At 40.5% G+C, this 16503-nt stretch overlaps 1 protein-coding gene across 5 annotated transcripts in view; it reads left to right on the plus strand.

Moving 5' to 3' along the window:
- The window catches only part of KCNIP4 (potassium voltage-gated channel interacting protein 4), a 224944-nt gene that overhangs the window by 122893 nt on the left and 85548 nt on the right, over positions 1-16503 (plus strand). For 3 of the 5 annotated variants that reach the window (XM_060103670.1, XM_060103677.1, XM_060103703.1), the window contains one exon: positions 1542-1666. In XM_060103670.1, the coding sequence (XP_059959653.1) occupies positions 1542-1666 (125 nt within the window). Of the gene's footprint in view, positions 1-1541; positions 1667-16503 lie in introns of those variants that run through there. The other 2 variants (XM_060103686.1, XM_060103695.1) reach the window with 2 other exon arrangements.

The raw sequence follows: 16503 nt of genomic DNA on the forward strand, positions 1-16503 counted from the left end.
TTTCATATCATTGTTCCAAAATAAACTATTATAATATGAAAAGTACAAAACAAATATTTGCTTTTATCTCCTCTTTCTCACTTTGACAAACACAACCATTCCAAGTATTTATTTCATTGCCATTAGTGGTCTTTTGTAAACTGCTTGAGGGCAGTAATTAAGACACACCAAGATTAAGGTTCCACTGACTTTCTTTTCCCTGATAAGTGAGAGCTCTGGCCCCTCACTGCCCTCAAAGTGTCAGGGCAGTAAGTAGGCACAGATGTTAATGAGAGGCAGCATCATTAATTATCAAAAATTATGTGACTTTTGTAGTCAAAAATGTCTAAATTTCCAACTAACACATGAGCCATGGAATCAAGAGTGTGTGGCCCTGAGACCAGCTGATGAGAAGATATTCTCCTGAGCCTCAGCTGTTTGAGTGGGGAATCTGTAGCTAAGAGTAAGGGATATAATGGAGAGAAGCCATGGCTTCAGTACTGGCCCTGGATGTGAGGAGTTCCTTAGCTGAAGTGTGGACTGGACCATGGCAGGAAGAATCTCTTAGGTCTCCATTGGGCCCCACTGCAAAGCAGCTGAAATTACTTAAGGATGCTATACTTTGAGACCTGGGCACCCAGATCCTAATATATCCCAATACCTCCCGACTTGCATTCTACAGGACCCTAGGGCACAGATGAAGATGTTAGCAGAGGTTACTTGTGGGGAAAAAGAGTTCAGTGGACAAATACATTTTGGGGTCAATGAGTTAAACAAAGTTAAACAGAATTCTTTGTTGCAAATCCTCTCAAAACCTTTATATTCCAGTGTTTTGCTCCCAAACTATATTAAACTTTACAGAATTTACCAAAGTTACATGGACACAAAATTCTTTTTTTGTGTAGAGCATCTTTGAGAAATTATACTGTAAATATAATTCACAAAGCAAAGTATAATATTTCAGCATTTATCCGTAGCTATGGATTCCCTTGGCTGCAAAGTAGGGTGTAGCCAGAAGTTCCCTGGGCTCCAGTCCATCCAGTGTGCACCTATGAAGACTGGGTTTATGCCAGTCAAACTGGCAGCTGAGTACTTTACTCATTTCAGCACCTGATCTCTCTGTTTTATTTGTAGCCCCAGGCAAAATATTTGACTTTAATGGAGTCTTCAGAGTGTATTTAACAGAGTCCTATCTCACAGTTGCATGATACAAGGGTGGTACAGACTGCTATCAAACTAAAATTCCATTTTTATAGCTAGTGCTTGATATATACACACATTTGAAGTGTTAAGATTTTCCATGATTTTTACACTTTTCAAACTGTACTATAAAAATGTTCATAGTGTGGTGTCTGATGACTAGAAAGTTTGAAAAAATATTATGTAGAATTAGCTTAATACTGTATCCTCTGGGAACTGTAAAGACTGTTGTTAGCAGTGTGAGAATCCTTCCTCTGGAAAAATCAGACATGCAGTAAGCATTTCATTCCATTTTCCTATGTTGCTGTGTATACATATTGGTGAGCAGTGACCGTTCTTAAGACTTTGGTTTTCCTCCACAGACAGCGTGGAAGATGAACTGGAGATGGCCACCGTCAGGCATCGGCCTGAGGCTCTCGAACTTCTGGAAGCCCAGAGCAAATTTACCAAGAAGGAGCTCCAGATTCTTTACAGAGGATTTAAGAATGTAAGAACTTTCTTTTTGACTTTACCTTCACACAGTTCTCAGAGGAGCAGTGAGAAACGAAAGGGAAAAAGGGAAAATGTGCAGTTCTGTGAGAGCCTCATCCTATGTACACTTCTTATAGATCTTTCCTAGATATGAAAATTGTTGATATCCATTTGGGCTTTGGTTCACTTTGGTACACCATTGCTTGTACAATCAAACAAGGATGAGTACAGAAGAAAGGTTTACTTTATTCAATTTCTAGTTGGGATTTTTTTTTTCCTTTTCAGTTATATCGACATCATTTCAATAAGCTCTAATTGTCTATAGGACTAATTGACTATAGATTGGAGCCTATCAAGGAACTCCACTCCTAGCATTGCAGAAAAGTCATGATAAGTTTGATAATTCCTAAAAGAGCATGTTACCCATGACTCTGAACAACAGGTATCTGTAGGTAGTCCGTCCTTTCAGTTCTCTGTGATCCAGGTGCACCTCTCATGCTCCTTCCTGAGTGAATCATCATCAAGAAGAGTGACAGTTCTTGCACACCAGAGGGTGAGGGTGAGAAACAAGGAGTGGGCTGGGCAATCTGTCAGACACACACTCTTAGTGATGCCTTGGTATATGCTCAGGATTAAGCTAGATACTGCAGGGTATTCGAAAGCCAGAGGAGATATGCTTCTGTCCTCAAGGAGCTAATGGTCTGAATAGGCAGAGAACACTTGCCCTTGTGAACTTATTTGAAAGTAATTCATCCTTAAAAGTATTAAATGGTCATACATTAAGTGGCATACACAGCCCAAGATGTGTTATGTTCTTACACATATGTAAACCATAGTTACATATGCTACAGGTGTCCCTTGAGATCCTAGTGAATTGCTTGAATTCCTCCTCAAATCCAGCCCCTAACAGCCTCCATTCCATGGTCTGTAGGAATCTATAGAGTCCAGAGATCTCTGCTAATTCCATCCTCTTGAAATCTGTCCACCTCAATGTTATCTCTGTCCAACCTCATGAAGATGAAAAACTCTGCCTCTTCTACGGTATCCACACAAAAATTTACTTACAGAATTTGTAATGCTAGCTGCCTTTTCAGAATATTTTTATAAGGTCCCAACATGCATATTACACACAAACTTCCACCACCTCTCTGACTCCATGGGGTCTCTCTCTACCCCATTTCTGCTCTTCACTGCTCTCCCTGCCTGAGCTACCTAAATGTTTCCTTCCATTGCTCCTCTGATACCTGGTCCTCTTCTGATGCCCAGGCATTTGTGGGGGTGGACTGTGTGGGGAGGAAGGTGATATAATGGAGATGGGTGCTTACCCCACACAGGTAGGACTCATATTACACATCAAGATGTGTCATCTATCAAGATGACACATACAAATAAACAGACCTAAAGAGAAAGGGTCTTTGAAAATTAGGCTCAAGAATTCTTAGTCATGCCTAGGCTGCAACAGAGAGAGGAAGCACTTACAATGAAACAGCACTGACCCCTGACAGCAGCAAACCACTGAACAGTGAGGATAGGGAGGGGAAGAGGTGAAAAAGACCAAGTCTTGGCTGAAAGTAAATGCTAAGAGAAGGCTCATCGTAGAATAGAATTTCAAAGGCATTCCTGTGAACATCCAAACTCCTTTGCTCTAATTCAGAGATCTTGTGATAAATATTTTTCTTTATAACAATGGATTATGCATCAGATACAAAATGGTTGCCTAATAAAGAACTTAACCAACCTCTCAGCATCCTTGCACTGCTGCTACATTATCACTCCACTGCCTTCACTGTAGGTCTCCCAGTTTGGGGTCTGGCTGCCTTTCATGCCATTTGTTGCAAATTGGAATCATGATTACTGCCATCATTAACCTTCGGAAGCTGCATCTCCACAGCCTCTCTTCTACAAGTGGCACTTCATGAAAAATTGCCCAGGCTCTGAAGTCTTCATTCATTGCTTTGTTCGGTTTTTTTCTTTGCCTGCTTGTCCTCTTTTCTTCCTTTGCTTCACTTCCCTCTCTTTTTTTTTTTTTTCATACAGCAGGTTATTATTAGTCATCAATTTTATACATATCAGTGTATACATGTCAATCCCAATCGCCCAATTCATCACACCACCATTCCCACCCCCTGCCGCTTTCCCCCCCTTGGTGTCCATACGTCTGTTCTCTACATCTGTGTCTCAGTTTCTGCCCTGCAAACCGGTTCATCTGTACCATTTTTCTAGATTCCACATATATGCATTAATATACAATATTTTTTTTTCTCTTTCTGACTTACTTCACTCTGTATGACAGTCTCTAGATCCATCCATGTCTCAACAAATGACCCAGTTTCATTCCTTTTTATGGCTGAGTAATATTCTATTGTATCTATGTACCACATCTTCTTTATCCATTCATCTGTCAGTGGACATTTAGGTTGCTTCCATGACCTGGCTATTGTAAATAGTGCTACAATGAACATTGGGGTGCATGTGTCCCACTTCCCTCTCTTTTCCCGACCTCTTTTCTCTCCCCCTTTCCTATCCTCCTGATCCCTTCTCTGTTTCTTCATTCCTCCATTCTCTCCCTCCTCTTTTACTTCCTTTGACTCTTCTCTGCATCAATTCTTGTCTCCTTTTTTTTTGCCTCTTCCCCTTCCTTCCTATTTTTAATTTGTCTCATCTCTCTTCATTGTCTTTCTGTCCCCCTACCCCATCCTATGAGATAAATTTCCATCAGACCTGAATGTACCCAAAGCATACTTTATATGATTCTTTAAATGAAAGGACTTCATAGTTTGCTCAGAACATATTAATCAATATCTCTGATAAAGAAAATGAGTGGCCCTTTAATTTTTATTTCTTTTCCTATAGTCAGTGTACAACTCTAATAAATATGCCCTAAAATATAGCAAGAGAGGCCCTAAAGCAGGGCAGCAGCTCTCTTATTTTACAGGATGGCAGCAATCTGAAGGATCTTAGCATCAGAGAAAGCAAATCAACTACACTTGGTTTCCTGAACAACAATTATCTCAAGTCCTTAAGATCAAAAAATCATTTCCATGAAAACAATTGAGATATCCATTTTTAATGAAACCTTTTAAAACTCACCATTTAAAAAATTTTTTACTTTATTTATTTATTTTTTACACAACAGGTTCTTATTAGTCATCCATTTTATACATATTAGTGTATACATGTCAATCCCAATCTCCCAATTCATCCCACCACCACCACCACCAACCCCCAGCTTTCCCCCTTGGTGTCCATACATTTGTTCTCTACATCTGTGTCTCTATTTCTGCCTTGCAAACTTGTTCATCTGTACCATTTTTCTAGATTCCATATATATGCATTAATATACGCTATTTGTTTTTCTCCTTCTGACTCACTTTGCTCTGTATGACAGTCTCTAGGTCCATCCACATCTCTACAAATGACCCAATTTCATTCCTTTTTATGGCTGAGTAATATTCCATTGTATATATGTACCACTTCTTCTTTATCCATTTGTCTGTCCATGGACATTTAGGTTGGTTCCATGATCTGGTTATTGTAAATAGTGCTGCAATGAACATTGGGGTGCATGTCTTTTTTTGAATTATGGTTTCCTCTGGGTATATGCCCAGTAGTGAGATTGCTGGGTCATATGGTAATTCTATTTTTAGTTTTTTAAGGAACCTCCAGACTGTTCTCCATAGTGGCTGTATCAAGTTACATTCCCACCAACAGTGCAAAAGGGTTCCCTTTTCTCCACACCCTCTCCAGCATTTGTTGTTTGTAGATTTTCTGATGATGGCCATTCTGACCGGTGTGAGGTGATACCTCATTGTAGTTTTGATTTGCATTTCTCTAACAATTAGTGATGTTGAGCAGCTTTTCATGTGCTTCTTGGCCATCTGTATGTCTTCTTTGGAGAAATGTCTATTTAGGTCTTCTGCCCATTTTTGGATTGGTTTGTTTGTTTTTTTAATATTGAGCTGCATGAGCTGTTTATATATTTTGGAAATTAATCTTTTGCCCATTGATTCATTTGGAAATATTTTCTCCCATTCTGAGGGTTGTCTTTTCATCTTGTTTATAGTTCCCTTTGCTGTGCAAAAGCTTTTAAGTTTCATTAGGTCCCATTTGTTTATTTTTGTTTTTATTTCCATTGCTATAGGAGGTGGGTCAAAAAGGATCTTGCTGTGGTTTATGTCAAATAGTGTTCTTCCTATGTTTTGCTCTAAGAGTTTTATAGTGTTCAGTCTTACATTTAGGTCTTTAAATCCATTTTGAGTTTATTTTTGTGTATGGTGTTAGGGAGTGTTCTAAATTCATTCTTTTACATGTAGCTGTCCAGTTTTCCCAGCACCACTTATTGAAGAGACTGTCTTTTCTCCATTGTATATCCTTGCCTCCTTTGTCATAGATTAGTTGACCATAGGTGCATGGGTTTATCTCTGGGCTTTCTATCCTGTTCCATTGACCTATATTTCTGTTTTTGTGCCAGTACCATATTGTGTTGATTACTGTAGCTCTGTAGTATAGTCTGAAGTAAGAGAACCTGATTCCTCCAGCTCTTGGTTATTTAGTAGTGTATTGTTTAGCCTCCATGTGTTTGTATTTTTTACAGATTCTTTCCTGTAATTGGTATCTAGTCTCATAGCACTGTGGTTAGAAAAGATACCTGATATGATTTCAATTTTCTTAAATTTACCAAGGCTTGATTTGTGACCCAAGATATGATCGTTGCTGGAGAATGTTCCATGAGCACTTGAGAAGAAAATGTATTCTGTTCTTTGTGGATGGAATGTCCTATAAATACTGGTTAAGTTCATCTTGTTTATTGTAATATTTAAAGCTTGTGTTTCCTTATTTATTTTCATTTTGGATGATCTGTCCCTTGGTGAAAGTAGGGTGTTCACGTCCCCTGCTATGACTATATTACTGTTGATTTCCCCGTTAATGGCTGTTAGCATTTGCCTTAAGTATTGAGGTGCTCCTATGTTGGGTGCCTAAATATTTACAATTGTTATATCTTCTCCTTGGATTGATCCCTTGATCATTATGTGGTGTCCTTCTATGTCTCTTGTAATAGTCTTTCTTTTAAAGTCTATTTTGTCTGATATGAGAATTGCTACTCCAGCTTTCTTTTGATTTACATTTGTATGGAATATCTTTTTCCACCCCCTCAGTTTCAGTCTGTATGTGTCCCTAGGTTTGAAATGGATCTCTTGTAGACAGCATATATGAGGGTCTTGTTTTTGTATCCATTCAGCCAGTCTATGTCTTTTGGTTGGAGCATTTAATCCATTTACATTTAAGGTAGTTATCAATATGTATGTTCCTCTTCCCATTTTCTTAATTGTTTTGGGTTTGTTATTGTAGGTCTTTTCCTTCTCTTGTGTTTCCTGCCTAGAGAAGTTCCTTTAGGATTTGTTGCAAGGCTGGTTTTGTGGTGCTGAATTTTCTTACCTTTTGCTTGTCTGTAAAGGTTTTAATTTCTCCATGAAATCTGAATGAGTTCCTTGCTGGGTAGAGTAATCTTGGTTGTAGGTTTTTCTCTTTCATCACTTTAAATATGTTCTGCCACTCCCTTCTGGCTTGGAGAGTTTCTGCTGAAAGACCAGCTGTTAACTTTATGGGGATCCCCTCGTATGTTATTTGTTGTTTTTCTTTGTACTTGATTTTTGATAGTTTGATTAATATGTGTCTTGGCGTGTTTCTCCTTGGATTTTTCCTATATGGGACTCTCTGTGCTTCCTGGACTTGACTGAGTATTTCCTTTCCCATATTAGGGAAATTTTCAAGTATAATGTGTTCAAATATTTTCTCAGTCCCTTTTTTTTCTCTTCTTCTTCTAGGACCCCTATAATTCAAATGTTCGTGCATTTAGTGTTGTCCCAGAGGACTCTGAGACTGTCCTCAATTCTTTTCATTCTTTTTTCTTTATTCTGCTCTGAAGTAGTTATTTCCACTATTTTATCTTCCAGTTCACTTATTCATTCTTCTACCTCAGTTAGTCTGCCATTGATTCCTTCTAGAGGATTTTTAATTTTATTTATTGTGCAGTTCTTCATTGTTTGTTTGCTCTTTAGTTCTTCTAGGTCCTTGTTAAATGTTTCTTGTATTTTCTCCATTCTCTTTCCAAGATTTTGGATCATCTTTACTATCATTAGTCTGAATTCTTTTTCAGGCAGACTGCTTATTTCCTCTTCATTTGTTTGGTCTGGTGGGTTTTTAACTTGCTCCTTCATCTGCTGCATATTTCTCTGTCTTCTCATTTTGCTTAACTTACTGTGTTTGGGGTCTCCTTTTTGCAGCCTGCAGGTTTGTAGTTCTCGTTGTTTTTCATGTCTCCCCCAAGTGGGTAAGGTTGGTTCATTGGATTGTGTAGGCTTCCTGGTGGAGGAGACTGGTGCCTGTGTTCTGGTGGATGTGGCTGGATCTTCTCTTTCTGGTGGGCAGGAACGCATCCGGTGGTGTATTTTGGGGGTATCTCTGAACTTATGAGTTTAGGCAGCCTCTCTGCTATTGGGTGGGGTTGTGTTCCTGTCTTGCTAGTTGTTTGGCATAGGATGTCCAGCACTGTAGCTTGCTGGTCATTGAGTGGAGATGGGTCTTAGCATTGATATGGAGATCTCTGAGAGAGCTTTTATTGTTTGATATTATGTGGAGCCTGGATGTCCCTGGTGGATCAATATTCTGAACTCAGCTCTCCCACCTCAGAGGCTCAGGCCTCACACCCAGCTGGAGCACCAAGACTCTGTCAGCCACCCAGCTCAGAAGAAAAGGGAGAAAAAAGAAAGAAAAGAAAAGAAGATAAGAGAAAAGAAAAAGTTATTAAAATAAAAAATAAAAAAAATTATTAAAAATGAAAAAGTAATTAAAAAAAAACAGAAAGACAGAGCAACCAAACCAAAAAACAAATCCAGTTATGATAACAAGTGGTAAAAACTATACAAAAAAAAAAATGGACAGACAAAATCCTAGGAGAAATGGTAAAAGCAAAGCTATACAGACAAAATCATACAAAGAAGCATACACATACACACTCACAAAAGGAGAAAAAGGAAAAATGTATGTATATATTTATAAAAAGAAAGGAAGAGAAAAATCAATAAACAAATCTACCAATGATAATAAGCTCTAAATACTAAACTAAGATAAACATAAAACCAGAAACAAATTAGAGGCAGAAAGCAAACCCGATGTCTTCAGTTGATCCCTAAATCCACCTCCTCAGTTTGGGATGATTCCTTGTCTATTCAGGTATTCCAGAGGTACAGGGTACATCAAGTTGATTGTGGAGATTGAATCTGCTGCTCCTCAGGCTGCTGGGAGAGATTTCCCTTTCTCTTCTTTGTTCGCACAGCTCCTGGGGTTCAGCTTTGGATTTGGCCATACCTCTGCTTTTAGGTTGCCTGAGGGCATCTGTTCCCCACCCAGACAGAACGGGGTTAAATAGGAGCTGATTAGGGGGCTCTGGCTCACTCAGGTGGGGTGGCGGAGGGGATGGAGGGGCACGGTATGCCAGGCGAGCCTGCGGCAGCAGAGGCCAACATGACATTCCTACAGCCTGAGGCATGCCATGTGTTCTCCCGGGGAAGTTGTCCCTGGATCACGGGACCCTGGCAGTGGCTGGCGGCACAGGATCCCAGGAGGGGAGGTGTGGATAGTGACCTGTACTTGCACACAGGCTTCATGATGGCCGCAGCAGCAGCCTTAGCGTCTCATGACCGTCTCTGCTCTCCATGCTGATAGCCACAGCTCGCGCCCATCTCTGGAGCCCATTTAGGCGGTGCTCTGAATCCCCTCTCCTCTTGCACCCCAAAACAATGGTCTCTTGCCTCTTAGGCAGTTCCAGACTTTCTCCTGGACTCCCTCCTTGCTAGCTGTGGTGCACTAGCCCCCTTCAGGCTGTGTTCACGCAGCCAACCCCAGTCCTCTCCCTGGGATCTGACCTCCGAAGCCCGAGCCTAAGCTCCCAGCTCCCAGCCCCTGCCCACCCCGGCGGGTGAGCAGACAAGCCTCTTGGGCTGGTGAGTGCTGGTTTGCACTGATCTTCTGTGCCGGAGTCTCTCTGCTTTGCCCTCCGCACCCCTGTTGTTTCACTCTCCTCCTCAGCTCCAAAGCTTCCCGCCTCCGCCACCCACAGTCTCCGCCAGCGAAGGGGCTTCCTAGTGTGTGGAAACATTTCCTCCTCCACAGCTCCCTCCCACTGGTGCAGGTCCCGTCCCTATCCTTTTGTCTCAGTTTTTTCTTTTTTCTTTTGCCCTACCCAGGTACGTGGGGAGTTTCTTGCCTTTTGGGAAGTCTGAGGTCTTCTGCCAGTGTTCAGTAGGTGTTCTGTAGGAGTTTTTCCACATGTAGATGTATTTTTGATGTATTTGTAGGGAGGAAGATGATATCCTCATCTTAGTCCTCCACCATCTTGAAGCTACACCCTCGGAGTTATTCTTGAAGCTTTTGTAGACTGACTGTATGACCTTCAGTAAATCACTTCATCCCTGGCAGCTTCTGTTTCCCTGTCAGCAAATTAGGGATTAAGATTTTCCTTTCCACTCATGAAGGGAGGTGGATAATAAATGGTTTTATTCTGCTCTTGAAAGAATCAGATAAAAGTCTTCCTTAAGGGCTTCCCTGGTGGTGCAGTGGTTGAGAGTCCACCTGCCGATGCAGAGGACACAGGTTCGTGCCCCGGTCTGGGAAGATCCCACATGCCGCGGAGCGGCTGGGCCCATGAACCATGGCCACTGAGCCTGCGCGTCCGGAGCCTGTGCTCCACAATGGGAGAGGCCACAACAGTGAGAGGCCCGCGTACCGCAAAAAAAAAAAAAAAAAAAAAAAAAAGTCTTCCTTAAGTGCAAAGTATTACTCATGTACTCTAGAATCTAGGTAGAAAAACGGAGTTAAAGTGTTCCTATGCCCTAGCAGAGTTTTCTGTCAGACTTCCAAGAAGCAGGGCTCTCTGAGGAGAAGGTTGTCTACAGGTCTAAGGAGATAAACATGGCAGCCCTTCTGAATCCCAGGGGCTGGCATGGTGCACATGCTCTCCTGGGCTTGAACCTTTCAACTGCCATTTCTTAACTTGAGCAAGTAGTTTAGCTTCTCAAGATATCAAATTTTCATTTGAAGACTCAGGATTTTAATACTGATGTAGATGAGAAGAGGATGAGAAATGTTTTACATAATCCCTTTCATTTAGAGTGTGAAAAATAGACATTAGAGCCCTTCATTTTTTCCTTTTATTCTTCTTAGTACAAAAGTAACTAAAATTCATAAGGAAGATCATGATGTCATCTTGAAGTATATGGCCTTAAGCATGAGTTTACATTACATATATTCTGTGGCAATTAGATGCTTCTTGTTTTATTTGTTTCTTTTTTACCTTAACCTAATTAAGTGCTATGCAAAACATTTGAAATCATACTAGGGGTGTAAATTGAGATATGTAAGTGTCCTATATACAGTCAACTCCCCATTCCAACTTGCTGGAGGTAACTACTCTTTTTTTTTTTTTTTTTTTTTTTTTTTTTGCGGTATGCGGGCCTCTCACTGTTGTGGCCTCCCCCGTTGCGGAGCACAGGCTCCGGACGCGCAGGCTCCGGACGCGCAGGCTCAGCGGCCATGGCTCACGGGCCCAGCCGCTCCGCGGCATATGGGATCCTCCCAGACCGGGGCACGAACCCGTATCCCCTGCATCGGCAGGCGGACTCTCAACCACTTGCGCCACCAGGGAGGCCCGTAACTACTCTTAATATTCTTCTTTATTCTCCTAGATACTTTTTATAGGCATGTATTTATGTGTGTGTGGCTGGGGCAGGGGGAGTTTCTCTCTTTTTTTTGGTTATTTTGTTTTGTTTTGTTAACTTTTTATTTTACATTATAGTTGATTAACAGTGTTGTGTTAGTTTCAGGTGTACAGCACAGTGATTCAGTTATACATGTACAGATTCTTTTGACATATATCCTACAGATAAATTATTTTTAGTTGATAATGGGCAAGTAGTCATGAGCATTTAACTTTACTTTCAAATAACCATTATACCTATGTTGATCAGGAGTTCCCTGTTTTGGGACACTGTGATCTATTGGTTTGCACTCCAACTCTTAGCCTCCTCTTTGTTTGCTTGGGAATCCCCATAGGAAAGGCAGCAGCTTAAACACTGCCCTCTACTCCATCCTTGTTCCAAAGAGGAATTTACCCTTGAAGGGCTTTACCAACCCTTCCCCTCACCAAGACCTACCACTCCCCCTCTCCCTCTACCAAAAAAAAAAAAAAAAAAAAAGAGAGAGAGAGAGAGAGGGAGAGACAGAGAGAGAAAGAGAAAGGAAAACCTGAAGAAAAAAAGGAAATAAAAGTACACTGAAGACCCTTATTTTTGTTTGATCTATGAGCTTCCTGAAGACCAAGTCATGAGCATGATTCATCTCAATATTCTCCACTCCCAATTCCAGACATCTGGCTCATGGTACCACTCAGTATTTGATTTTGGGATTAAAGTACTAGACCCTAATCACTGACCAAAGTCATCCTGCATCATCCATATAATGCCTAACTTTTAAAATTGTTTTTACTTTCATTAAGTGAAATATGCAGGATACTTAACTCATCTTTACCTCCTGAACCTGTCTTTTCTCAATAAATGTTACCTCCACTTATCCAGTCATCTAGAAACTCAGATGTCTTCCTGGATTCTCCCCTTAGAACCTCCTGCACCTAACTATTCTAGAAGCTTGGTCAATTTGCCATTCTTTGTATCTCTCATATCTATACCTTCCTTTCCCTCCTTTCCCTCTGCCATTTCCCCTCACACACAGAGGCCATCTCTCACCTGTGTGACCATACGGCCTCCCAGTCTCCTGGCCAACCTTGCAAGCAGACCTTTCTAAGGACAGCAGTCTCAGTCCTGAAATAGTAACTCACCCCAACACAAAACTGCACATATTCTGGAATAAAATGTCAATGTGACTAGATTCCAGTTCTGGTTAGCTCTGGGCATGATACTTGACCACTATGGGCTTCACTTATGTCATCTGCAAAACTGGAGAAGCAGAATCTCACAGATGTTTTGCAAAGATAATGGATGTAAAGCACAGAACAGAACCTGTCTCATGATAACACTCCAAATGTAGCCATTATGATTATTACTCCCATTAATATTATTATCATTAGCACCACTGTCATCATGCTGTCATCTGAATCATGTTACTGTCTAGAAGCTTTTTTTTTAAATGTCTTTGCCTACACCCTTCCCTAAGGACACACTGGGAAATAGTGCTCTTTGTTTTTGTTTGATTTTACTCTGTCTTTTGAATTCTTGGGGAAACTGACCTAGTATTTCTCCTAATGACTTCCTGACTGAGATTTTGTGAAAATCAATAGAGATAACATAAGTTGTGATGTTTTAAACATAAAATGCTACCTAGAGATGCAGGTAATTTTACAAAACAACTTACATAAAAACAACCCTCATAGAAAGCAAACATTCCCTAGAAGCACTTCTAAAATCTTCTAAATTTTTATCCATTTACCCACAACAATGTTGTAAGTAAATTCAAATTTTATTTTTCTCTCAAGTCACAGGTGGGTTGGTCCAGGCTGATGGGGCAGTTCTGCTCCATCAGGACATTCAGGGATCCAGATTCCTTCTGGCACATTGCCCTGCATCCCTTGGCTAGGCTACTGGCCCCTTCTGCATTGTGCAAACTAGGTCATTTTCATGTTAATGTCTTGAGGGGAGCTGAAAGAGACATAGACCAGAGGCACATGGTTGTCCCAAGTTAGAGATAACACAAAGGTTATATATATATATATATATATATATATATATATATATATATATATATATATACATATCACTTTCATTTACATTCCACGGGCTCACTAGTCACCTAAACTGCCAGCGGAAGCTAAGAAATGTAGTCTGTAGCTGGAGAGCAGTGTATGTTGATAGAGGGAAAATCTGGATTAGCAGAACAACCAGTACTCTGCAAAAATCAATAAAACTTCCTTCTACTGAATTTTTCTAGAGAATCATACAGATTTCTTAAGTTAGTTCAATTCATCCTCCTGAGGCAAATTTTTTTAGTCTGGGAGTAATGTGTCTACTGACCTCAAACTCACATATCCCTTGAGGGATCAAGATTTGTTAAAAATAATAATAATGTCTCTGTCTTCTGAATGCTTCAAGCCTTGCTACTTCCCTTAGCATTATATCAGAAATGCATACATAGCAAGTTCAAAAGCTCCTTCCTCTAAGGATTTGTGAATACAATTTGTTGTACGTGGAACCAAGTCTTCACAGCACAGAAACCAACACAGGGTGGTGGTAAGATGCTGTGTGGATCAACTTTAACAACATTGCTCCTTCATATTCTTTTTGGAAGCACTAACTGGTTCACACAAATACATCACTGGGAGCCCAATAAATAATGTTTCAGATTCAGTACATGCTCCCTAAAGAGTCTGCTGTGCAACTTTAGATGTTTTGTGTCTAAAACTAACAATAAATCCGGGGCAACATTCATCACTGCAAGCTCCTGGCAGTGAACCTACCCCATAAAGTCAGATCCTTTTCCATTTTTTACAATTCCACTTCAACGTGTTCATTAATATAAGCCTAACTGACAATTATTCCGGTGACCCTGGCAGGTGTTCAAATCCTCATTAAAATAAAATAAGTTGCCAAAACTTTGTCTTTTCAATGCTACATTTGAGTTGAGTGTGTTAGACTATAAATCCTCTTAAATCTGTGTTGAATAATTTACCTTCAGGGAAATACAAAGAAATGTGTCAAAAGAAAATGTGATAGAATCAGTAATCTCCTTATCTATGAACATTCTAATGAATTATGATTAATTTATGACATTCTAACTCCCATAGAATTTTAGGAGATTCAGTCAAAACTTCACATCTCAAGCTCCTCCTGGTTGTGAATACTTTCCACAAACATATATGGAACACCAATCCTTTACTGAATATTCACTATATGCCAAGTACTTTGATAATATTGGATATATATTTATAAATAAAAGAGAATTGTCCTCAACTCATAGACACTAGAGTTTGGTGTAGAAAGTGTATAATTAATAAGAAAGGGTAAAATAATTAAGTGTAAACTGTGGTATATTTAATGAAGGAAAAGGATAGAATTCTGTGAGTGAGATTCATGTGGACACAGGGGACCTAGAAGGTGTGATGGTTAATTTTTACTTGTTGACTGAGTTAGGCCTTGGTTCCCGGTTGTTTAGTCAAACACCAGTCTAGATGTTGCTGTGAAGCTATTTTTGTAGGTGTGATTAACCTTGTAGGTGTAAGTAAAGGAGATGACCCTCGATAATCTGGTTAGCATCACCCAATCGATTGAAGGCCTTAAGAACAAAATCTGAGATTTCCTAGAGAAGAAGGAATTCTTCCTCATGACTGTAACAGAGAGTTTCCAGCCTACCCGCCTGCCCTACAGATTTCAGACTTGCCAGTCCCACAATCCCAAGAACTAATTCCTTAAAATCCTCTCTCTCTCTCTCTCTCACGTGAACAATTCTGTTTCTCTGAATGGCTCTAACTCAGTGGTCCCCAACCTTTTTGGCACCAGGGACCAGTTTCATGGAAGACAATTTTTCCACAGACTGGGGGGCGGGAGGAGGGGATGGTTCAGGCAGTAATGGGAGCGATGGGGAGGGATGGGGAGCGATAGGGAAGGATGGGGAGTGATGGGGAGGGATGGGGAGAGATGGGGAGCGATGCAGAGCAATGGGGAGTGATGGGGAGAGGCAGAGGAAGCTTAGCTCGCTCACCCACTGCTCACCTCCTGCTGTGCGGCCCGGTTCCTAACAGGCCACTGACCGGTACTGGTCCACAACCCTGGGGTTGGGGACCCCTGCTCTAACTGATACAGGAAGTCTTTCTTAAGTCCAGGTGTTTTATGTCATCCCTAAAGAGAGAACCACTCATGAAACCAGCAAGAATAAAGTGATCCCCAGTTGAAGAAGCAGCAAGTCTGAATGTCCTAAGACAAGAAAGGGGAGATTAACATGACTGAGGTTGAAGGAGAGAGGGATTTATAAGATGAGGCCATCAGCGGGGCATGGAACAAGTTACACAGAGCCTTGTAGGCTAGATTGTTCAGAGTGTGGTAAGAAGCCATTGATAATTTAAGTAGGGGAGTAACATGACCTGTGTTTTGGCAGATAAGGGGTTTGGTCAAGGAGGAAGGATGAAGAAGAGAAAAGCAGTAAGGAAGATATTGCAGGAGGCTAGCCAAAATATAATGGTGACTTGGACCAAAAATTGTGGTATTTGAGATGTAGATGAGTGAAAGAGTTTTATCTGTATTTTGGAAATAAAAATGACAGAATATGATGATGGATTGAAAGTGACCAGTAGAGAAAGAGAAACAGTACAGATGATTCCAAACTTTCTGACTTAAGCAAATGGACAGATATGGAAGCCGTTTGCTAAGACACAGAAAACTGGGAGAAAAAATGCTGAGTGGGAATGGGGTGTTAAGAGCCAAGGGTCAAAAGTTCAGATTTAGCCTCATAAAGTTTTATAAGTTACTGTGGTTGGATATATGATTACAGAGCTAAGAGGGGAATTTTGGGCTGAAGGTATAAATTTAAGAGTCACCAGCATACATGGTCACAATAATGGATGATTAGTAAAAATTATAGTGAAACTAATATGTATTGAGTACATATGGTGAAATAAGCTCTGTCCAATGCACTTTAGAGGAAATTAATTGCCTTCATTCTCTTAGCAGCCCTATAAAGTAAACTTTTTAAATAAAGAAACTGAAGCACAGAATGGTTAAGTGACTTTCCCAGGGTCACACAGCTAGGAATGAACAAGTCTGGAATTTGAACCAACATACTCTAGCTGCAGAG

This window comes from Mesoplodon densirostris, chromosome 1 (genome assembly GCF_025265405.1).
Source record: "Mesoplodon densirostris isolate mMesDen1 chromosome 1, mMesDen1 primary haplotype, whole genome shotgun sequence".
Taxonomy (NCBI): domain Eukaryota; kingdom Metazoa; phylum Chordata; class Mammalia; order Artiodactyla; family Ziphiidae; genus Mesoplodon; species Mesoplodon densirostris.